Below are 26,343 nucleotides of genomic sequence, written 5' to 3'. Positions count from 1 at the left end.
GGGAAGCTGACTGTATTATATAGCTGAATTTGCCCAGGCATGTTAAACTGTGATCACGACATTAAAGCTCTTCTCAGTGAGGGAGCACAAATAAAGCTCTTCTCAGTGAGGGAGCACAAATAAAGCTCTTCTCAGTGAGGGAGCACAAATAAAGTTGAGTTGATATGGCCTAAGGGATCTCAATTTATTGTGAGGAAACCAATAAATGTGACCTTCACCTTTGACTTTAAAACCTGAAAAGCAATCCTAAGAAAAACCTATAATGAAGGCAGAATTGTGATAAGCCGCCTGAGTTCATTTAGCCTTCAAAGAACAACTAAACTTTTCTATTTACATTAACAAATGACCATGATGTTGGACCTTCACCCGCGGTGGCCGAGTGGTTAAGGTGTCCCGACACTTTAACACTAGCCCTCCACCTCTGGGTTGCGAGTTCGAAACCTACGTGGGGCAGTTGCCAGGTACTGACCGTAGGCCGGTGGTTTTTCTCGGCTTTCCTCCACCTCTAAAACCTGGCACGTCCTTAAATGACCCTGGCTGTTAATAGGACGTTAAACAAAAACAAACCAAAGGACCTTCACCCCCAGAAACCAATACCAAGTAACTCAACGTCAGAACTTTTGATAAGGAAAAACTATAACTGAGTTTCAGTTTCAATAGCCAAAGGGAACATAAGACAACACACAAACCTTTCTCAGTTGATACAATTAGCCATGCTGTACAACACCAGGAAAACCATACATCACACTTCAAGGTACAAACAAAAGGTTGTATGATACAATTAGTCATGCTGTACAACACCAGGAAAACCATACATCACACTTCAAGGTACAAACAAAAGGTTGTATGATACAATTAGCCATGCTGTACAACACCAGGAAAACCATACATCACACTTCAAGGTACAAACAAAAGGTTATATGATACAATCAGCCATGCTGTACAACACCAGGAAAACCATACATCACACTTCAAGGTACAAACAAAAGGTTGTATGATACAATTAACCATGCTGTACAACACCAGGAAACAATCTTTATTCATCACACTTCAAGGTACAAACAAACAAAAGGTTATACAGAATATTTTTGGAAGTTTCAGAACATTGCTTAGCTGCTTGTTCCTACTCTCCATGATATTAATTTTACCTCATGCCTGGCACAAAAGGTACCTTTAATTTACTTTTAGTAATGCGTAAATATATTGAGCAAATGAGCAAATAAAGAAATTATACACAACTTTAACCTGAACAAGAGAAATTTATATAAAACTTACCCCAATGAAAGAAATTTATACATAACTTACATGAATGACAGAAATTTATACACAACTTACCTGAATGAGAGATATTTATACATAACTTACCTGAACGAGAGATATTTATACATAACTTACCTGAACGAGAGAAATTTATACACAACTTACCCGAACGAGACAAATTTATACATAACTTACCCGAACGAGAGAAATTTATACATAACTTACCTGAACGAGAGAAATTTATACACAACTTACCTGAACGAGAGAAATTTATACATAACTTACCTGAACGAGAGAAATTTATACATAACTTACCTGAACGAGAGAAGGCATACTTGTATGCTTCAACATCCTCCTCAGAAACTGTGCCAACCTTTACACCTCCATGCTTGCCAGTGAACATTTCATTGACTGATCGGAAGTCATCCCTGGACAACATATACTCTGGCAGGTAGGGCACTTGGAAAAGAAACATGTACCTGTAAAGGTAAATTATTAAAGATCAATCAGTATCAAACATCTAGGCATGATTAGGAACGTATACGTGGAAGGTGATTACACTACCTCGGAGAAATCACATCAACAAACTTTCAATTTATTTTATGATCAATCTCAAAATTAAGCATTCACTACATGGAACAAAGAGAAAGATACATATGAAATTTAATAAAGATCAAAATAGTCCTTTCTGAGAAATAGGGATTACAAGTTCAACTGTTAACATCAAAGATGGCTGCCTTTCAGGCATTTTGTTTGATTCATCAGCCTCTAAACTTAAACACGGACAAAGAGAAACCTACACATGTATACAAATGAAATTTGAGGATTCTAGAGTAACATTTCTTAGGAAATTGAGATATAATGAGGATTGTTTAAGAGTGAATGACGACACACTCAGACTCCAGTGGACACAGATTTACTTCTAAAATTTATGAGATAATCTTTCTCAGCTCAACCTACTTCATAACAATGTTATTTTTACTGACACACTTTCAAAGACAACGGTTAGTGTCTGTAGACTGTTAAGGTGTGTCAAGTTAACAAACAACAAACCATGATTTCTTAAACTGTGCGAAGCTTTTCCTGAGGTAGGCCCGGAAGGTGGATGGATGTGGGCAGTTCAGGACAATCAGCTTATCTACCATATCCTGATGTTTCATAGCGAATGCCCACGCAATGGCACCACCCCAGTCATGGCCGACAATAACACCGCTCCGATGTCCTACAACAGATATCACATATATCAGATACACCGCTCCGATGTCCTACAACAGATATCACAGATATCAGATACACCGCTCCGATGTCCTACAACAGATATCACAGATATCAGATACATAGCTCTGATGTCCTACAACAGATAGCACAGATATCAGATACACAGCTCTGATGTCCTACAACAGATATCACAGATATCAGATATACAGCTCTGATGTCCTACAACAGATATCAGATACACAGCTCTGATGTCCTACAACAGATATCACAGATATCAGATACACAGCTCTGATGTCCTACAACAGATATCACAGATATCAGATACACAGCCCTGATGTCCTACAACAGATATCACAGATATCAGATACACAGCTCTGATATCCTACAACAGATATCACAGATATCAGATACACAGCTCTGATGTCCTACAACAGATATCACAGATATCAGATACACAGCTCTGATATCCTACAACAGATATCACAGATATCAGATACACAGCTCTGATGTCCTACAACAGATATCAGATACACAGCTCTGATGTCCTACAACAGATATCACAGATATCAGATACACAGCTCTGATGTCCTACAACAGATATCACAGATATCAGATACACAGCTCTGATGTCCTACAACAGATATCAGATACACAGCTCTGATGTCCTACAACAGATATCACAGATATCAGATACACAGCTCTGATGTCCTACAACAGATATCACAGATATCAGATACACAGCTCTGATGTCCTACAACAGATATCTTAGATATCAGATACACAGCTCTGATGTCCTACAACAGATATCACAGATATTAGATACACAGCTCTGATGTCCTACAACAGATATCACAGATATTAGATACACAGCTCTGATGTCCTACAACAGATATCACAGATATCAGATACACAGCTCTGATGTCCTACAAACAGATATCAGATACACAGCTCTGATGTCCTACAACAGATATCACAGATATTAGATACACAGCTCTGATGTCCTACAACAGATATCACAGATATCAGATACACAGCTCTGATGTCCTACAACAGATATCACAGATATCAGATACACAGCTCTGATGTCCTACAACAGATATCAGATACACAGCTCTGATGTCCTACAACAGATATCACAGATATCAGATACACAGCTCTGATGTCCTACAACAGATATCACAGATATCAGATACACAGCTCTGATGTCCTACAACAGATATCAGATAAACAGCTCTGATGTCCTACAACAGATAACACAGATATCAGATACACAGCTCTGATGTCCTACAACAGATATCACAGATATAAGATACACAGCTCTGATGTCCTACAACAGATATCACAGATATCAGATACACAGCTCTGATGTCCTACAACAGATATCACATATATCAGATACACAGCTCTGATGTCCTACAACAGATATCTTAGATATCAGATACACAGCTCTGATGTCCTACAACAGATAACACAGATATCAGATACATAGCTCTGATGTCCTACAACAGATATCACAGATATCAGATACACAGCTCTGATGTCCTACAACAGATATCACATATATCAGATACACAGCTCTGATGTCCTACAACAGATATCAGATATCAGATACACAGCTCTGATGTCCTACAACAGATATCACAGATATCAGATACACAGCTCTGATGTCCTACAACAGATATAAGATACACAGCTCTGATGTCCTACAACAGATATCAGATACACAGCCCTGATGTCCTACAACAGATATCACAGATATCAGATACACAGCTCTGATGTCCTACAACAGATATCACAGATATCAGATACACAGCTCTGATGTCCTACAACAGATATCACAGATATCAGATACACAGCTCTGATGTCCTACAACAGATATCACAGATATCAGATACACAGCTCTGATTTCCTACAACAGATATCACAGATATCAGATACACAGCTCTGATGTCCTACAACAGATATCACAGATATCAGATACACAGCTCTGATGTCCTACAACAGATATAAGATATCAGATACACAGCTCTGATGTCCTACAACAGATATCACAGATATCAGATACACAGCTCTGATGTCCTACAACAGATATCAGATATCAGATACACAGCTCTGATGTCCTACAACAGATATAAGATACACAGCTCTGATGTCCTACAACAGATATCACAGATATCAGATACACAGCTCTGATGTCCTACAACAGATATCAGATATAAGATACACAGCTCTGATGTTCTACAACAGATATCAGATATAAGATAAACAGCTCTGATGTCCCACAACAGATAACACAGTGGCGAGTGGCGGTGGCGGTGTCAGTGCGGTCGTCAGTGTCAATAAACAGCTAGGTTAAAGTATTTATAAAACAGTGGTGTGTCAATACTAATGAGGATACGTATACAGCCTTCCTATTTGACATTTGCGTTCTTTGTGACGAGACCTTTACATTGTTACTATTTTTGTAGACCTGCTGACCTTTACTATGACATTTGACCTATTTTTAAAAAATTAATTTGGAATTTCAATCCACTCATTGTTTTCTGACAACTTATGATTTATTTAGATTCAAAAAAATTGTTTGTTACTTTCAGAATGACATTTTTTTTTTACATACACACATGTAGAGAAAATACTATTTCAATTGCAACACCAAAGTTCATTAGTGACACTAGTGTATCAGTACACACCAGATTTATAATCAGTAAGATAGACATTCCATTATCATTTGTTCATTCCCAAGTAAAAGTTTCATTGATGACTGTCTCCTAAACAATTAGTTTCTATTCAGTTGTTTCATGATTATCTAAGCATGGCTGCCAAAATTTACCCTAAAAGAATAAAATTATTTCTTCAAATGCTGTGTATATATCGACATTAAGTGTCCATCCCAACATCTGGTATTACTCTGTCAGCCACTGGAGCAGTGATGTTAAATCACAACATAACATCTAAAAGGGATTCAGGAACAAAAATCTCTGTCTGTACTGCCAAGGTATGTTGTTAAGGTTCAGGGTAATAGGTACACAGAACCCAATACTCCCACTGAATTCTACACAAAACTCAACATGTTTACAGATAAATTATGTGAGTAATTCTGCAACCATTCCCTCCATCACCCTGTGTTGTAAATGCTCAAAAATTATGATGCTGAAATTTGATGTACCATAATTATGTTGTCATTATAGACTAGAAAGTTTTGTGTCCTCACAACTCAGATGAGTTTGACACGGTTTGAACTAGCTTCAATAAAACCAATTTCAGAAAGCAAGATTTAGAATAACAGAAGAGTATCAGAAGTGGGAATGAAGGCTAAGAATAACTTGTACCATCATTCCAAAATATTTACACTTTATCAAACATTGTAGATTATTTACTTCACCACAACACAAATGTTTTCTTCATTACAACACAGGAAAGCCAAGGACGACTCCTTTTAACAAAGTCATAACTCTAATAACTTACCTCTTTTAAGAAAATAAAATTTTGTTCTTACATTCATTAAGTTAAAAGTCTGGACACATTGGATACATGTGTTATACGTATCATTGCAGAGGGAAGAACAGTACTCTGGCTTGTAGAATTTATACTTACCAAGAGCTGGAATGAGTTGTTTTATGTCACCAACAAGCTTTTCTGTTGTGTAGCTGTTGTAGCCATTTGGTTTTTCTGATTCGGCGTAACCTCTTTGGTCGATGGCCACAACCCTGAAAATATATTTATACAATAACGATGAGATTACAACATCACCATTGTTCTATAAATACACTGAGACAATACCACTGAGACAATAACATCAGCACTGTTCTATAAATACACTGAGACATTACCATGGAGACAATACCATCAGCACTGTTCTATAAATACACTGAGACAATCTGTTCTATAAATACACTGAGACATTACCATGGAGACAATACCATCAGCATTGTTCTATAAATACACTGAGACATTACCAGCGAGACAATACCTCACCACTGTTCTATAAATACACTGAGACAATACCATTGAGAGAATAACATCAGCTCTGTTCTATAAATACACTGAGACAATACCATTGAGACAATACCTCACCACTGTTCTATAAATACACTGAGACAATCTGTTCTATAAATACACTGAGACAATACCATTGAGAGAATAACATCAGCTCTGTTCTATAAATACACTGAGACAATACCATCGGGACAATACATCACCACTGTTCTATAAATACACTGAGACAATACCATCGAGACAATACATCACCACTATTCTATAAATACACCAAGACAATACCATCGAGACAATACGTCACCACTATTCTATAAATACACTGAGACAATCTGTTCTATAAATACACTGAGACAATACCATCGGGACAATACATCACCACTATTCTATAAATACTCTGAGATAATACCATCGAGACAATACATCACCACTGTTCTATAAATACACTGAGACAATATGCAAAGCCAGGAACCAAGTGGGACCTACATATGAAATTTGAGAAAGATCCCTTTAGCACCTTCTGAGGACTAGTAGTATCAATCTACTATTGTCAAAATCCAATATTGCTGCCTGCCATGTTATGTTCTGATGAAAATCGATAAGTATGTAAACAAAATCGATAAGTATGTAAACAAAACAAGTTCAGTATGTTTCATGATGCAAGTTGATAAAAAAATAAAATAACCGAGTTCTGACATCAGACAATAAATTCATGACCACAAAGTACAACCCACAACATAAACTTCAATCCTGATGATTTAATGAAAATGCTGCGTATACAATACCCCAGTATTCATGAGTATGGTAAGTGGCATCATGGCAAACAGCTGTTTGGTCCATGTACTTCACCTGAACTGTGAAAGCTGGTGAAACCAAGTTCAGCAGGTCAGAGAGTTTAGTTGTATGTTTGTGGGATTTTAACTGTTGATATTAACTTGTGCTTGCCAAGATATTTGTGTTAGTTCACAGATAAGAACCAAACATTCAGAGATTTACTCTTACCAGAATTAGGGTATAACTGAGGGGGCAGATAAAGATAGCTGTAAAAAAACGAAATCATCAAGCAACCTCAACCCGAGCCCACTGGGACCACAGACACACTCAACTACTACAGTACTATTATAACGTGGCTGTAAATATGGGACAACACTTTATGTTGATGTTGTCAGTTGAGAGTTTTCTAGGTAGATAAGAGAATTTACCGTATTTATTCATCCATAAACCCATGCCTGGTACCATATCTAACCATATGATCAGCTCAGTTAAATATTTGCAAAGGTCATTAAATTTTAATTGCCCTAAAAAACAGCCTACTTTAGGTGAAAATTGTTGTGTTTGCCTCCTGGGCTTGTTCTTGGATAAATACGGTAATGATACAAAGATAATTCAGAGTACAAAACTGATCATGGAAACTTAGTTGGGTCTGTGGTACTGGGGCTAAGGAATTCGGAAAAGTTGAGCATAAACTGGTCTATAAAATCCTGACTTGTGGCTCAGTGTTACGCTGGCTACTAGACGTCCCATTCTAGAAAATTAAAAATTTTTAATCTATCATAGAAATCTGTCTGGTCCCAAGTCTTAAACTAAGGGGAGGTAAGCTAGTGTTAGAATTCAGCTGGGCAATTCTTTACAAAGACTTTTGTCTAATTAATGCCGACTTCCAGTCCCCAAGCTTTTGAAAAAGAATTATCCAGCTGCCTTTTAACACAGTTATCTCCCCCTAGTTTGAAAGCGGGATCAGACATATCAAAGACATTAAATATTTTGAACCTTATTCTTTTATGCAAATTTAAGATTCCAGAGACTGGGGTAACTATATCTATAACTGCATATGTCAATAATCACTGAACAGAAGCATCAGTCTGTGTAAACAGTAATAGGGACCATAGTAAGTGACCTTGACCTTAACCTTTGACCTCAGACCTGAAATGCAAGCCTTTTTCTGTGTAGAAACCTTGACCTTTGACCTCAGACATGAAATACAAGCCTTTTTCTGTGGAGAAACCTTGACCTTCACCTTTGACCTCAGACCTGAAATGCAAGCCTTTTTCTGTGGAGAAACCTTGAGCTTTGACCTCAGACATGAAATGCAAGCCTTTTTCTGTGGAGAAACCTTGACCTTCACCTTTGACCTCAGACCTGAAATGCAAGCCTTTTCTGTGGAGAAGCCCAATGAAACTGAGATGAAGTGTGGAAACTGAACAGTGGGATATGGCCTGACAAATATGTAGTGTAGATTGATTTCAAATTTTCACATTTGAAAGTGTAGCAATATGAATTAATCTGTTGAGATTTTTTTTCGTCCCTATTCATCAAAATTACCTGGATGTATACAAACTAAAACGGTTGTAACGCCTACAATGTACTTATGTTATAAAGGAAATACCTCTCCCTAAGGACATGTACTTATAATATAAACAAGTGCTGATACGGAGAAGTGATGATACAGCTTTATATATAGCTTTGTCCCCCTCAACACAACCTTGGACCAGCCACTTGTACCTCACACTATAATTTATCTAAGTATACATATGTAAGGAGGACCAGATTTGTTATCAGGTATGCGGGTTGTCTGTGTATATCTTAGTATACCAAAGGTAGACAGTTTATCTATCTTAGTATACCAACATTAGGGGTGTGGGGTGTAGACTGATGGAAGGGAGTGAGTGATAGATGACATAACTCCGTCCCAATTCTAACCCCCCCCCCCCCCAAATCCTTACAACTACACCCCTCCCCTCCAAATCTATACAACTACAACCCCTCCCCTCCAAATCTATACAACTACAACCCCTCCCCTCCAAATCTATACAACTACAACCCCTCCCCTCCAAATCTATGACTACACTCCCTCCCCTCCAAATCTATACGACTACACCCCCTCCCCTCCTAATCTATGACTACACCCCCTCACCTCCAAATCTATACGACTACACCCCCTCCCCTCCTAATCTATGACTACACTCCCTCCCCTCCAAATCTATACGACTACACCCCCTCCCCTCCTAATCTATACGACTACACCCCCTCCCCCTCCTAATCTATATGACTACACCCCCTCCCCTCCAAATCTATGACTACACCCCCTCACCTCCAAATCTATACAACTACAACCCCTCCCCTCCTAATCTATACGACTACACCCCCTCCCCTCCAAATCCATATGACTACACCCCCTCCCCTCCTAATCTATACGACTACACCCCTCCCCTCCAAATCTATGACTACACCCCCTCACCTCCAAATCTATACAACTACAACCCCTGCCCTCAAAATCTATACGACTACACCCCCTCCCCTCCAAATCTATACGACTACACCCCCTCCCCTCAATATGTATACGACTACACCCCCTCCCCTCCAAATCTATACAACTACACCCCCTCCCCTCCAAATCTATACAACTACACCCCCTCCCCTCCTAATCTATACAACTACACCCCCTCCCCACCAAATCCATACAACTACAACCCCTCCCCTCCAAATCTATATGATCACAACCCCTCCCCACCAAATCTATACAACTACACCCCTCCCCTCCAAATCTATGACTACACTCCCTCCCTCCAAATCTATACAACTACACCCCCTCCCCACCAAATTCATACAACTACAACCCCTCCCCTCCAAATCTATACGATCACACCCCCTCCCCTCAAAATCTATACGACTACACCCCCTCCCCTCCTAATCTATATGACTACACCCCCTCCCCTCCAAATCTATGACTACACCCCCTCACCTCCAAATCTATACAACTACAACCCCCTCCCCTCCTAATCTATATGACTACACCCCCTCCCCTCCAAATCCATATGACTACACCCCCTCCCCTCCTAATCTATACGACTACCCCCCTCCCCTCCAAATCTATGACTACACCCCCTCACCTCCAAATCTATACAACTACAACCCCTGCCCTCAAAATCTATGACTACACCCCCTCACCTCCAAATCTATACAACTACAACCCCTGCCCTCAAAATCTATGACTACACCCCCTCACCTCCAAATCTATACAACTACAACCCCTGCCCTCAAAATCTATGACTACACCCCCTCACCTCCAAATCTATACGACTACACCCCTCCCCTCCAAATCTATGACTACACCCCCTCACCTCCAAATCTATACAACTACAACCCCTCCCCTCCAAATCTATACGACTACACCCCCTCCCCTCAATATGTATACGACTACACCCCCTCACCTCCAAATCTATACAACTACACCCCCTCTCCTCCAAATCTATACAACTACACCCCCTCCCCTCCAAATCTATACAACTACACCCCCTCCCCACCAAATCCATACAACTACAACCCCTCCCCTCCAAATCTATATGATCACAACCCCTCCCCTCCAAATCTATACAACTACACCCCTCCCCTCCAAATCTATGACTACACTCCCTCACCTCCAAATCCATACAACTACACCCCCTCCCCACCAAATCCATACAACTACAACCCCTCCCCTCCAAATCTATACGATCACACCCCCTCCCCTCAAATCTATACGACTACACCCCCTCCCCTCCAAATCTATGACTACACCCCCTCACCTCCAAATCTATACAACTACAACCCCTCCCCTCCTAATCTATATGACTACACCCCCTTCCCTCCAAATCTATATGACTACACCCCCTCCCCTCCTAAATCTATACGACTACACCCCCTCCCCACCAAATCTATGACTACACCCCCTCCCCTCCTAATCTATACGACTACACCCCCTCCCCACCAAATCTATGACTACACCCCCTCACCTCCAAATCTATACAACTACAACCCCTGCCCTCAAAATCTATACGACTACACCCCCTCCCCTCAAAATCTATACGACTACACCCCCTCCCCTCAATATCTATACGACTACACCCCCTCCCCCCCAAATCTATACAAACTACACCCCCTCCCTCCAAATCTATACCCCCCCACCACCCCTCCCTCCAAATCTATATGACTACACCCCCTCCCCTCCAAATCTATACAACTACACCCCCTCCCCTCCAAATCTATACGACTACACCCCTCCCCTCCAAATCTATACAACTCCAACCCCCTCCCCTCCAAATCTATACAACTACACCCCCTCCCCTCCAAATCTATACGACTACACCCCCTCCCCTCCAAATCTATACAACTACACCCCCTCCCCTCCAAATCTATACAACTACACCCCTCCCCTCCAAATCTATATGACTACACCCCCTCCCCTCCAAATCTATACAACTACACCCCTCCCCTCCAAATCTATATGACTACACCCCCTCCCCTCCAAATCTATACAACTACACCCCCTCCCCTCCAAATCCTTACAACTACACCCAACTACACCCCCCCTCCCCTACAATTCTCCAAACCACTATGTTATTCTATAGCCACTCAAGCTGTGATTAGTCTGTTTAATGTTTCCTGTGTCTGTACCAATCAATAGAACTGGGATAACAGTGTAACAGCCTAAAAGTGCATCTCTCTAAGGACTGCTGTTTATAGAATCAGTGGTACTTAGACTACAGCCTCTGATGTAGGATGACAAATCCTTCCTGTTGATGATGTTCGATATCTCTATATATTCTTGCTGGCATCTTCATTATATGTTACATTCATTATTCATCATTTTAATCAGATTTTAAACTTTGCAAGCCATAAGAACACGGATTGGTCAACATCTTTGGATCACTAACGTCTTTGTAATTCAAGGTTTAAAAAGGGTAACACTTAAACAGGGGTAACATATCACTTGGGATTTCTACACAGGGTAACACATCACTTGGGATTTCTACACAGGGTAACACATAACTTGGGATTTCTACACAGGGTAACACAACACCTGGGATTTCTACACAGGTAACACCACCTGGATTTCTACACAGGGTAACACATCACCTGGGATTTCTACACAGGGTAACACAACACCTGGGATTTCTACACAGGTAACACCACCTGGATTTCTACACATGGTAACACAACACCTGGGATTTCTACACAGGGTAACACAACACCTGGGATTTCTACACAGGGTAACACAACACTTGGGATTTCTACACAGGGTAACACAACACCTGGGATTTCTACACAGGGTAACACAACACCTGGGATTTCTACACAGGGTAACACAACACCTGGGATTTCTACACAGGGTAACACAACACCTGGGATTTCTACACAGGGTAACACAACACTTGGGATTTCTACACAGGGTAACATATCACTTGGGATTTCTACACAGGGTAACACAACACCTGGGATTTCTACACAGGGTAACACATCACTTGGGATTTCCACACAGGGTAACACATCACTTGGGATTTCCACACAGGGTAACACAACACTTGGGATTTCCACACAGGGTAACACAACACCTGGGATTTCCACACAGGGTAACACAACACCTGGGATTTCCACACAGGGTAACACATCACTTGGGATTTCTACACAGGGTAACACAACACCTGGGATTTCTACACAGGCTAACACAACATCTGGGATTTCTACACAGGGTAACACAACACCTGGGATTTATACACAGGGTAACACAACACCTGGGATTTCTACACAGGGTAACACAACATCTGGGATTTCTACACAAGGTAACACATCACTTGGGATTTCTACACAGGGTAACACAACACTTGGGATTTCTACACAGGTAACACCACTTGGATTTCTACACAGGGTAACACATTATCTGGGATTTCTACACAAGGTAACACATCACTTGGGATTTCTACACAGGGTAACACATAACTTGGGATTTCTACACAAGGTAACACATCACTTGGGATTTCTACACAGGGTAACACAACACTTGGGATTTCTACACAGGGTAACACAACACCTGGGATTTCTACACAGGGTAACACAACATTTGGGATTTCTACACAGGGTAACACAACACCTGGGATTTCTACACAGGGTAACACAACACCTGGGATTTCTACACAGGCTAACACAACATCTGGGATTTCTACACAGGGTAACACAACACCTGGGATTTCTACACAGGCTAACACAACATCTGGGATTTCTACACAGGGTAACACAACACCTGGGATTTCTACACAGGGTAACACAACACCTGGGATTTCTACACAGGGTAACACATCACTTGGGATTTCTACACAGGGTAACACATCACTTGGGATTTCTACACAGGGTAACACAACACCTGGGATTTCTACACAGGGTAACACAACATTTGGGATTTCTACACAGGGTAACACAACACCTGGGATTTCTACTTAGGGTAACACAACACCTGGGATTTCCACACAGGGTAACACATCACCTGGGATTTCTACACAGGGTAACACAACACCTGGGATTTCTACACAAGGTAACACAACACTTGGGATTTCTACACAGGGTAACACAACACCTGGGATTTATACACAGGTAACACCACTTGGATTTCTACACAGGGTAACACATTATCTGGGATTTCTACACAAGGTAACACATCACTTGGGATTTCTACACAGGGTAACACATAACTTGGGATTTCTACACAAGGTAACACATCACTTGGGATTTCTACACAGGGTAACACAACACTTGGGATTTCTACACAGGGTAACACAACACCTGGGATTTCTACACAGGGTAACACAACATTTGGGATTTCTACACAGGGTAACACAACACCTGGGATTTCTACACAGGGTAACACAACACCTGGGATTTCTACACAGGCTAACACAACATCTGGGATTTCTACACAGGGTAACACAACACCTGGGATTTCCACACAGGGTAACACATCACTTGGGATTTCTACACAAGGTAACACAACACTTGGGATTTATACACAGGGTAACACAACACCTGGGATTTCTACACAGGGTAACACAACATTTGGGATTTCTACACAGGGTAACACAACACCTGGGATTTCTACTTAGGGTAACACAACACCTGGGATTTCCACACAGGGTAACACATCACCTGGGATTTCTACACAGGGTAACACAACACCTGGGATTTCTACACAAGGTAACACAACACTTGGGATTTCTACACAGGGTAACACAACACCTGGGATTTATACACAGGGTAACACAACACCTGGGATTTCTACACAGGGTAACACAACACCTGGGATTTCTACACAAGGTAACACAACACTTGGGATTTCTACACAGGGTAACACAACACCTGGGATTTCTACACAGGGTAACACAACATTTGGGATTTCTACACAGGGTAACACAACACCTGGGATTTCTACACAGGGTAACACAACACCTGGGATTTCTACACAAGGTAACACAACACTTGGGATTTCTACACAGGGTAACACAACACCTGGGATTTATACACAGGGCAACACAACATTTGGGATTTATACACAGGATAACACAACATCTGGGATTTCTACACAGGGTAACACATCACTTGGGATTTCTACACAGGGTAACACAACACTTGGGATTTCTACACAGGGTAACACAACACCTGGGATTTCTACACAGGCTAACACAACATCTGGGATTGCTACACAGGGTAACACAACACCTGGGATTTATACACAGGGTAACACAACACCTGGGATTTCTACACAGGCTAACACAACATCTGGGATTTCTACACAGGGTAACACAACATTTGGGATTTCTACACAGGGTAACACAACATTTGGGATTTCTACTTAGCGTAACACAACACTTGGGATTTCTACACAGGGTAACACAACACCTGGGATTTCTACACAGGTAACACCACCTGGATTTCTACACAGGTAACACCACCTGGATTTCTACACAGGATAACACAACACTTGGGATTTCTACACAGGGTAACACAACACCTGGGATTTCTACACAGGTAACACCACCTGGATTTCTACACAGGTAACACCACCTGGATTTCTACACAGGTAACACCACCTGGATTTCTACACAGGGTAACACAACACTTGGGATTTCTACACAGGGTAACACATCACTTGGGATTTCTACACAGGGTAACACAACATTTGGGATTTCTACACAGGGTAACACAACACCTGGGATTTATACACAGGGTAACACAACAACTGGGATTTATACACAGGGTAACACAACACCTGGGATTTATACACAGGGTAACACAACATTTGGGATTTCTACACAGGGTAACACAACACCTGGGATTTCTACACAGGGTAACACAACACCTGGGATTTCTACACAGGGTAACACAACATTTGGGATTTCTACAAAGGGTAACACATCACTTGGGATTTCTACACAGGGTAACACAACACCTGGGATTTCTACACAGGGTAACACAACACTTGGGATTTCTATACAGGGTAACACAACACCTGGGATTTCTACACAGGGTAACACATAACTTGGGATTTCTACACAAGGTAACACAACATTTGGGATTTCTACACAGGATAACACAACACCTGGGATTTCTACACAGGGTAACACAACACTTGGGATTTCTACACAGGGTAACACATCACCTGGGATTTATACACAGGGTAACACAACATTTGGGATTTCTACACAGGGTAACACAACACCTGGGATTTCTACACAGGGTAACACATCACTTGGGATTTCTACACAGGGTAACACAACATTTGGGATTTCTACACAGGGTAACACGACACCTGGAAATTCCAAACAGTATAATACATCACCTGGGCTTATTGATGGACAAATACAGTACATATCCTAAACATAATGTTACCACACCAATTTCAGAAATTTTAGATTTAAACAAAATTAGGACAGACTTCCTTTCAAATGGTAACCTGTAGCTTGCCTGGGATTATGGACATTTACCCAACCACGTACCTAAACCAATTAAATTTCTTTCGGTTGGAATTAATAATAATGATATTTATATTTTCTCTATTATGATAAAATAAATCTCAAATGTCAACTACAAGAAATAAAGATGATCTTTTTATTTTGCAAAGCTAAGCACTCACTGAAACTTCTCTGTCATGGAGGCTTAAGTGGCGACTGACAGACAATTTGGACAGACAGATGGACTATACGGCCTGTAGACAGACCATTTGGACAGACAGATGGACTATAGGCCTTTAGACAGACAATTTGGACAGACAGATGGACTATAGGCCTTAAGACAGACAATTTAGACAGACAGATGGACTATAGGCTTGTAGACAGACAATTGTGAGACAGATGGATGTTAGTCCTGTAGACAGGCAATTGGACAGACAGATGGATGTTAGTCCTGTAGACAGACAATTGGACAGACAGATGGATGTTAGTCCTGTAGACACACAATTGGACAGACAGATGGACTATAGGCCTGTAGACACACAATTGGACAGACAGATGGATGTTAGTCCTGTAGACACACAATTGGACAGACAGATGGATGTTAGTCCTGTAGATCACACAATTGGACAGACAGATGGATGTTAGTCCTGTAGATCACACAATTGGACAGACAGATGGATGTTTGTCCTGTAGACTCACAATTGGACAGACATATGGACTATAGGCCTGTAGACACACAATTGGACAGACAGATGGATGTTAGTCCTGTAGACAGACAATTGGACAGACAGATGGCCTTTAGGCCTGTGACAGACCATTTGGACAGACAGGTGGCCTATAGACAGACAATTTGGACAGACAGATGAATGTTAGTCCTGTAGACACACAATTGGACAGACAGATGGATGTTTGTCCTGTAGACACACAATTGGACAGACACTATGGATGTTAGTCCTGTATCTCTGGTGGTGGAGGGTTGGGTGTCATCCAATGCTACTGCAAAGTTAGCATTTCCAAATAATTAACCATTTTAATTAGTCCTATAATTTATAAATATATCTTCAGATAAAATCAAAACAGTATTCTATGCAAGTGTGGTCAAGCGTCTGTGATATAATGACTACTGTGTGTTTTAGTCTACAGATAGATGATTTATTTACTGGTGCGTGTACTCTGTTTAGTGTGTGATAGTTTCACGATTCAGACTCCCTCAGACTCCCGTACCTAGATTATGTAACTCCAAATGCTCCACTTATTGTATTCAACAAAATAATTGCCCTGGGCTCTTCATCACTTGGATAAACAAACTTTGAGTGCACACATCCTCTTTTCCTCAAAAAAAGGGGTGGTGGGCACGATGAGGTATGACAGCCCAGTCAGTTGGAGCGTAGGTCGCGCAATCTCAGGTGCTGTCATGGAACAGTCACTTGTGTAGACCCCGTATGTAGTTCAGTGTTGTAGTCCCCAACTACTACAAGGGCCCCCGTCCACCACCACCCCCCCCCCCCCCACCCCCCAAGCACCATCCCCCAGCCCATTCCCCACCCGCCTCAAAACGACCCTATAGCTTTTCACAGGATAATAAACCCAGCAAACAAACATTCCCTGAGGTGTACTAAAAGGCAAGGCGCATTTATTTGAGCAACTACGATATATCATATTATTTTCTGATGTTCTACTTGGTGACTTAGTTTTACCGCATTAACCCACACTAACTTCTATCTGTAAAACGTATAGTTAAGATCCTAAACCAATTAAGCTGGCCTGAGGCTCTACTGTTGGAGCTGCCTACCCACGGGGGAACAATCAGATCCACAACTCCTGACAGACATATGGTATCTATCACAAACACACAAGTTTATATGCTTCAAAATTTAATGGCAGATCTGTCGGAAATACAGAAATGAATATATTTTTTTGTATAATGAGAATTCAGTTCAGTGTAAATTATCTGGAAAACAAATTGTTTCCTGTTTTTACGACTGTTTCATTAACAGTTTAACAGGAAGTCTGTTAGTTTTTTTTAAGTCAAAGACAGTTTCCAGATGAAACATTTGAATTTATTATAAAAGAGAGCATCCTTTTACAATTTAATTTCAGACCACTTCAGTATCAACCCTTTAATAGTGTTATCAACATCCCCATGCTCTACAGCACCGTGAGGATTACAAACTCACAATTAATCAACCACTGTGGATGATAAAGAGAGCCAATGCACATTGTAACTAAACACACAAACATGACTGCTAAGGCTGCAAAATGACAATGACAATTAAGTTAAAAACAAAATTCAAACTATATTCTAAGCCAATGGCTAACCATACAATACTCCCTTCCACCATCATCCCTCATTTGCCATCACTGCTTTTAATCCCTCAAAACACTTATATACCAATTTTCAGCTTAACAACACATTCTCCATTCTGACCAATCAGAAGCCAGTTTATTCCTGAGTAATTCTGTTCCTCTGATCCCCAATGATCATCCCATCACTTAAAATTTCTGCCATTTTTTTAATGGAATATGCCTTTTTCTTTTAAATTTCTGATAATGTTATCTGCTTAACAGGTGAAAAAGGTATTTATCTTGTAACAGGAAAGCAAGTAGTGTGCTTCCACATGGATCCAATCTGTGACCTTGTCCGTCCTTCAGTCTATATATAGATAATACCAATTGAGCTAAAGGGAGATTCCTCCTAGTGCAAAGCTAGAAGGCAACCATAACAATTTACACCGTTTACAATTAAAACCTGCCATAATGAAATAAAAACAAAAACAAACAAACATATTTACTCTTATTTACTCATATCTTCCTTTGCCAGTATAGAGGATTAAAAGATTCTGCGCTGGTAATAAAATTCATCTTTATCTTATCTTATCTTATATTTACATTTTCTACGAGAATCTTGAATGCTTCAGTATTTGAAGTTGTGTAGTGATGGGAATCGGTTTCACTAGCTTTCAGAATCGATAATCGGAAACTCAAAATTGATCGATTATCGATTATAATCATTTCTTAAAATTTAGCACAAAATTGCCCTTTTGTACAAAAAATTAATGAACATATCTTCATCCCATAACAAAAATATGTGAAGCCAAATATTTATGAAAACTTTCAGAAATTTCCAATTAAATGCCTTTTCAAATTCATTATCGATGATCGGTTTTATCTATTTATTTTTTGGAACAATTTTCTATTATTTTTAATAATAGGCCGACCACCATTTTTTAGTATCCAAAAATAATGACATACCTGTATTTGTCAGCAAAGGCTCGGAGCTGAAACCTCCACGAGTACCAGAACTCCGGAAAGCCATGGATCAGTAACATCAGAGGTTTCTTCTCATCTCCATTGGATACGTAGTGTAGCTTCACGTGCTGGCGTCAGGGAAATTACAAAAAATACAGTTCATAAGCTTCAATTAATAGTTGATGGTTAAAGTTTACCCAGAATGATTTTTGTTATGGTTGGTTATTGTTAGAAAAAGTTGTCAAATGTAGTATTTTGAATAAATCCTCTGAAAATATTGTGTCGTTTTCAAGGAATGGGAGGTAAAAAATTAAAAAATTTCTGAAATGTATCAATAACAAATTTCAACTGTAAAATTCCAAGATGGTTGCATGTGAGCCATTTTGTTTTCCTGATCAGACTCAAAAATGGGCACAATTTCGGAGCAGGGGGAACCTACATAAGAAGTATGAGAAATATCTCTTTAGAACTTTTCAACAAGTAGTATGTGATATAAACAAACTTCAACTGTCCAAATCCAAGATGGCCACCTGTCAGCCATCTTGTTTTCCTGATGAGACTCAAAATCGAATGGGCACAACTACTTGGTAGGTACAAAGGGGAACCTACATGTGAATAATGAAAAATCTCCCTCTAGTACTTCAGTGTTAATAAGAATTTCTATGGACGTACCACCGATGTAGGGCGATTTGAATAGTCCACCATCTGATGACGGTGGGCTAAAAAATACAATGATTAAAAAATTCTTGCACATCTCTTGTCTCATCCATAGTTACATGCAAGTCTACATATTTTTACATGTAAAAAGTAAACTATTTTTCTCCTGTGTTTGTCACCACAGCATCATTAGTTGGAAAATTATGGTTTATAAAGTTCAATCTAATAAATTTTAAACTTTAGAGCCAAGCTGGAGTAAAATAAATTATGAACAAGTAACCATTATTCATAGTTTATGTGATGACTTTGGGGAATGAGACTACATTTTTATCTTAACAGATAAGTTCAGTGCTTCCTGTTAACACTTGCTGCCATATGTCCAACTGTTTACAGAAAGACTTGGCAGTCTCTCATTCCTCAATCTCTAAGTAAAAACTAGATATTTCAACTAAAATCAGGAATTTCAATATCCCAGATACTTATAAATACTGTATACCATACTGACATCTGTAGACGTACAATATGTAGATATATAAGTAAACTAATAGCCACATGAAATTTATCTATCCCAGATACCTATGTATGTACATACACTGTATATCATATTAATGTGTATATGCTGTATATATACATACACTGGTAAAATTTAAGCATCAGATTTTTATCTTTTCCAATACTGAAGTTTTTAGAGATGATGTTATTAGAGCTAGCACTTTAAAATTAATTACCGTATTTGACTAAACAAGAGATCCCAGACAGATCTCGGTGCCCACCATTGAATTACCTTTATTGGATCTCTGTTAGGCTGATTGTTTACCTATTTTTCTCTTCTTTCTCTCAATCATTTGAAAACATGGGGAACCTACACATGAAATCTGAGAAAAATTCATTAAAAATTCTCTGAGAAATAAGGATTACAGCTTCAACAACCGGTAACACAAGACAAACCTATGAATGAATACCGTAACACAAGACAAACCTATGAATGAATACCGTAACACAAGACAAACCTATGAATGAATACCGTAACACAAGACAAACCTATGAATGAATACCGTAACACAAGACAAACCTATGAATAAATACCGTAACACAAGACAAACCTATGATTGAATACCGTAACACAAGACAAACCTATGAATGAATACCGTAACACAAGACAAACCTATGAATGAATACCGTAACACAAGACAAACCTATGAATGAATACCGTAACACAAGACAAACCTATGAATGAATACCGTAACACAAGACAAACCTATGAATGAATACCGTAACACAAGACAAACCTATGAATGAATACCGTAACACAAGACAAACCTATGATTGAATACCGTAACACAAGACAAACCTATGAATGAATACCGTAACACAAGACAAACCTATGAATGAATACCGTAACACAAGACAAACCTATGAATGAATACCGTAACACAAGACAAACCTATGAATGAATACCGTAACACAAGACAAACCTATGTATGAATTTAAAGAAAGACTATAACAAACTTCAACTGTCAAAACCCAAAATGGCCACATGTCAGTTATCTAATTTTCTGACCAGGCTCAAAATAGAACATGCATGACTAGGGATTAAGAGGAATCTACATATAAAATTGAGAAAGAACTTTCTGAGAACTGATAATAAACTTTAACTATCAAGATTCGAAATAGCCACCTGTCAGCCATCTTGACTTTTTATCAGTTTCAAAATGAATCATACATAACTAAGGTTGGTTTATTTTGTTTAACGTCCTATTAACAGCCAGGGTCATTTAAGGACATGACAGGTTTTGGAGGTGGAGGAAAGACGTCGAAGTAACTAGAGAAAAACCACCGGCCTACAGTCAGTACCAGGCAACTGTCCCACATGGGTTTCGAACTCACAACCCAGAGGTGGAGGGCTAGTGATAAAGTGTCGGGACACCTTAACCACTTGGACACCTCGGCCCCTCACATAACTAGGGACCAAGAGGAACATACATATGAAATATGAGAAAAGCCATCAAGAACTTTCTGAAAAATATAAATAAAAGAGGGGAAATCCCCACAGAACCAACGTCCATTCAGTGTAGTTTAGGGAAAAGTTTGTCTTCTAGGTCTCAGGAGGATACCACATGGTATGCAGGGCACTCTTAAAAAGTAGACAAATTAAGGTATGACAGAGCAGCAACTCCAGAGTCCAGGTTTGAAAATGATCCTGCTATTTCAGGCCTCGAATTTAACACTTAATTACTTGCTATTTGCAAGAAGATGTTAGAGAATAGAGAGTAGAAAATAAATGTGCTTGCTTTTTCAGCAAGTGGTTTCATCAGATTCAAACTGTAACAATTATATAACAAATTAATCCAATTAGTCAGTTCTTACTATTATGTCTATATACATTCTCACATACACATGATAAATCACATTTTTCATAACAAAACACATATCTTAATTGTCTTTGGAGAGTACATAGAAAGTAAAAAGACATTTTAGCAAGGTGCTTGCTGTTTTTAGCAAGTGACATAAAATGTTGAATTCAAGGCCTGTATTTCTAAGCAAATAGTGATAACATGGATTGTTTATAGATAGACAATGTACAATGGATGAATGCAGAGACAGAGTGATGACGGACCAAGGGCTAATGGCAATTTGAACAGCCCACCACCTGGAGGGCCAACTCGCACACCAAGCATGGATAAATGACTAAATGATATGTATGACATTTACTTTTTCTACTGTAACAGAGATATGGAGATCTGTTTAATATCACTCTCTTATGTTAAACTGAAGATAGATAAAACATGATATATTCATTGTGTATAAACACTCACAGCAGCTGTGGTTGAGGAAGAACAGATATACAACTGGTTGAAATTCTAGTCCGTCATTCATTAGGTGAGGTATCCATGAACCACAAACTAATCTAAATAGCCAGAAACCACGAAAAGTAGTACCCTCAAATATTTCATGTTATACAGTAACATGGCTGGTGAGAACTATTTATGCTAGGCTCATCCTCCAGACAAACTTTGGTCTGATCTGGGTGCTGTGTACATTACATTTGTCTCATTTTGCACTGGTAGCATCTGGGGAGGGGAAGAGCATGAATGGGGGCAGAACAGGGATAGGCAGGGATGGGACAGAGCAGGAAGTGGCAGGGATGGGACAGAGCAGGAAGGGGCAGGGATGGGACAGAGCAGGAAGGGTCAGGGATGGATCAGAGAAGGATGGTCAGAGATGGATCAGAGAAGGATGGGTCAGAGATGGGATAGGCAGGGATGGACAGAGCAGGGAGGGTCAGGGATGGGACAAAGCAGGGATAGGCAGGATGGGGCAGAGCAGGGATAGGCAGGATGGGGCAGAGCAGGAAGGGTCAGGGATGGGCAGAGCAGAGAGGGTCAGGGATGGGCAGAGCAGGGATAGGCAGGATGGGGCAGAGCAGGGAGGGTCAGGGATGGGGCAGAGCAGGGATAGGCAGGGATGGGGAGAGCAGGGACAGGCAGGGATGGGCAGAGCAGGGATAGGCAGGGATGGGCAGAGCAGAGAGGGTCAGGGATGGGCAGAGCAGAGAGGGTCAGGGATGGGCAGAGCAGGGAGGGTCAGGTATGAGCAGAGCCGAGAGGGAGGCTGAGCAGGGATTGGGAAGAGCATGGAGGGAGGCAGAGAAGGGATATGAGCAGAGCAGGGAGGGGCAGGGGCAGGGAGGGGCAACAATGGGGCAGAGCAGGGAGGGGCAGGGGCAGGGAGGGGCAACAATGGGGCAGAGCAGGGAGGGAGCACAGCGGCAATGCACAGCAGAGAGGGCAAGAGGAGAAATAGATAGATAAACCTTACACTGAAAACTTCTAGGGAGGGGCAGATCAGGGAGGGGGCAATAGGGGAAATCGAATGGGTAATTTCTAGGTATTTGTTAATTCATCTGCAGCCTTACAGGTTAGATGAGAGCCCATTGTTTATAAAACTGGGGCCAGCCATGTAGAACATACATGTCGTATAGAACATACATGTCGTATCGACAATATTAGCAAAGAAATAAAGATTGGGCATAAAACTGTTTTATCTGGATTAAGTGATGCAGGCCCACTAGGCCTTTTGGTATTACTTTGTATATATGTGTGTTTAGTAGTAGTACAGTTGACTGACTGGGCTTTCTAGTATAATAATAATGGAGTTAATTTAAATGACCCCTCTAGCACCCAGGAGAAGAAATATATAAAAACAATAAAGGAATTAAATATTGTAATACATTGTTATAATAAGTAACAGATTTTTTTAAACCTGACATATAGTCTGTAACTGTGAACATAATAGATACATTGTATAATTATATCTCAAAACAATGCTACATGTATATTAAGACTATATCTTAGCGCCACCCTGCTACAGAAGCCGGATATAAATAAGGGGTGCTGGATATCCAATGCATGGCTCCCGAGTTTTAGGTGCATGTCCGGATATCAAAGTCCACTGCTAAACTTAATCATAAAAGAAATTATCAAATTTTATGTAGTAAATACCTGAGCATGACAACTGTCAAATGGTTCATATATTGCTAGAAAAAAACCATTAGCATATACGTTTGATGGAGTTTAAAAGCCTACTTTCATTTCAAACTTACCTCCAAATGGATAAAACCGTGGGTTCCCAAAGTCGGGTCGTTCAGACAAGCCGGCATAACTTCTCTTTTTTTCCTGTTAGTTTCTTCTTGGATAAATTTGAACGGGTGTCGTACACATCTCCATAATAAGGACAAAATGCACATCAATCCAATGCCAGCAGCAATTACATGTGCTATCACTACCTGTATATAATGTGCAGCAGTCATTTTGGTACGTGCTTCACGATCTCTTCAAATCTCAGAACTGACAATCATTCACATCTACACGCAGAGTTACTTCCCTTGTTACATATTGCACTCCGTCAATACTACATTAATATCACTTGAAAAAAAGATAAGAGGTCGCTTAAGTTCACAGTGATTTTCATATTCACAACTTCAGAATTTCTTCCGTAAATTTGATAATAGGCTTTATAGGACAAATTCACAGACATTAATATTACCGCAAATATCCGTGAAACACTGATGTTTAGATAAGGTTTACGCCTCTCGCTCTAAATTGATAACAGATTTGAGTATAACAATTACATGGACGGCACGCCAACACAAGTTTATGAATGGTTTGCTTGAACATTTCTGCGTTTTTTCCTTGCATTGAACTTTGACCCTACATGAATTGTGAGAAAATTGCCTCGTGATTTAAGCGTAATTTTTTAATATTCATTCAAATAACAAGTTCAAGAGTTAACCTCTTGACAGTTAACACATGTCAAAAATCACTCTGGACAGTGCAGTCCTCTCGACGAAACCCGTGTCTCAACCAACCCCCGTCCTCCCTAACCCGTGTCACACCCAACCACCGTCCTCCCTAACCCGTGTCACACCCAACCCCCGTCCTCCCTAAAATGTCTCAACATTCCCCCGTCCTCTCTATTACGTCACGATAAAAATGCATCGACAAACACATAAACAGACCAGGCAAACTCACAAATTCAATATATCTCTCTTTTATCCTTTCAAACTTCAATTTCTGTCCACTAACATGGCACTTCTGCGGAGCGCACAAATGGAGAAAAAAATCAGGAAAGGGCACTCAGATTCATATACGACACACAGGAAGATACTTACGAAAATTTACTAGTCCGTTCAAATTATCATCACTCAGAATTAGGAGACTCAGAAATTTTGCAATAAAAGTCTTCAAAATCACAAACACCAGCATACTCACATGACAGAAAAGCATACACATACCACATGTTAGGACAACAAAAAACGGCCAGCATTCTTTTCGGTCAGAAGCACCTAAAATCTGGAATGCCCTACCAGACCACTTCAGAACAACAACTTCACTCACACAATTCAAATCACTGACAAACAGCTGGTATGGGCCACAATACAAATGCAGAACATGTAGACATAACATATAGACATACACATAACATCAGAGGGTCAGATGTATATACCCTAGTCCTACCACTTCCAATAAATAAATAAACTTAATGGTTATTTCCACATTGTAACAGTGCTATATTTAAAGGGGTAAGTCTTATATGTAGTATATATTTTCAAATAATTATTTTTTGCAATTATCTGGGTTTTTTTTGTTTTTGTTACATTTTCAACAGGTATATTATAATATCTTTCAAATCTTAGTAATAAAACTCATAA

General features: G+C 40.0%; 1 protein-coding gene across 2 annotated transcripts in view; it reads right to left on the bottom strand.

Moving 5' to 3' along the window:
* The window catches only part of LOC117334989 (epoxide hydrolase 4-like), a 30,891-nt gene extending 5,721 nt beyond the window's left edge, over positions 1 to 25,170 (bottom strand). Inside the window, exons 1-5 of one of the 2 annotated variants that reach the window (XM_033894874.1) lie at positions 24,736 to 25,170; positions 19,479 to 19,603; positions 6,073 to 6,185; positions 2,314 to 2,482; positions 1,576 to 1,739 (exon numbers count right to left, since the gene is read on the bottom strand). In XM_033894874.1, coding sequence (XP_033750765.1) covers positions 1,576 to 1,739; positions 2,314 to 2,482; positions 6,073 to 6,185; positions 19,479 to 19,603; positions 24,736 to 24,942 — 778 coding nt within the window. In that variant the 5' untranslated portion in view covers positions 24,943 to 25,170. The remainder of the gene's footprint in view (positions 1 to 1,575; positions 1,740 to 2,313; positions 2,483 to 6,072; positions 6,186 to 19,478; positions 19,604 to 24,735) is intronic. The other variant, XM_033894873.1, reaches the window with a different exon arrangement.
* Between the last annotated feature and the right edge of the window lie 1,173 nt (positions 25,171 to 26,343).

This window comes from Pecten maximus, chromosome 9, assembly GCF_902652985.1.
Source record: "Pecten maximus chromosome 9, xPecMax1.1, whole genome shotgun sequence".
NCBI lineage: Eukaryota > Metazoa > Mollusca > Bivalvia > Pectinida > Pectinidae > Pecten > Pecten maximus.
Note: the sequence above shows the minus strand (reverse complement) of the source record. Positions and strands in the feature narration are given on the sequence as shown.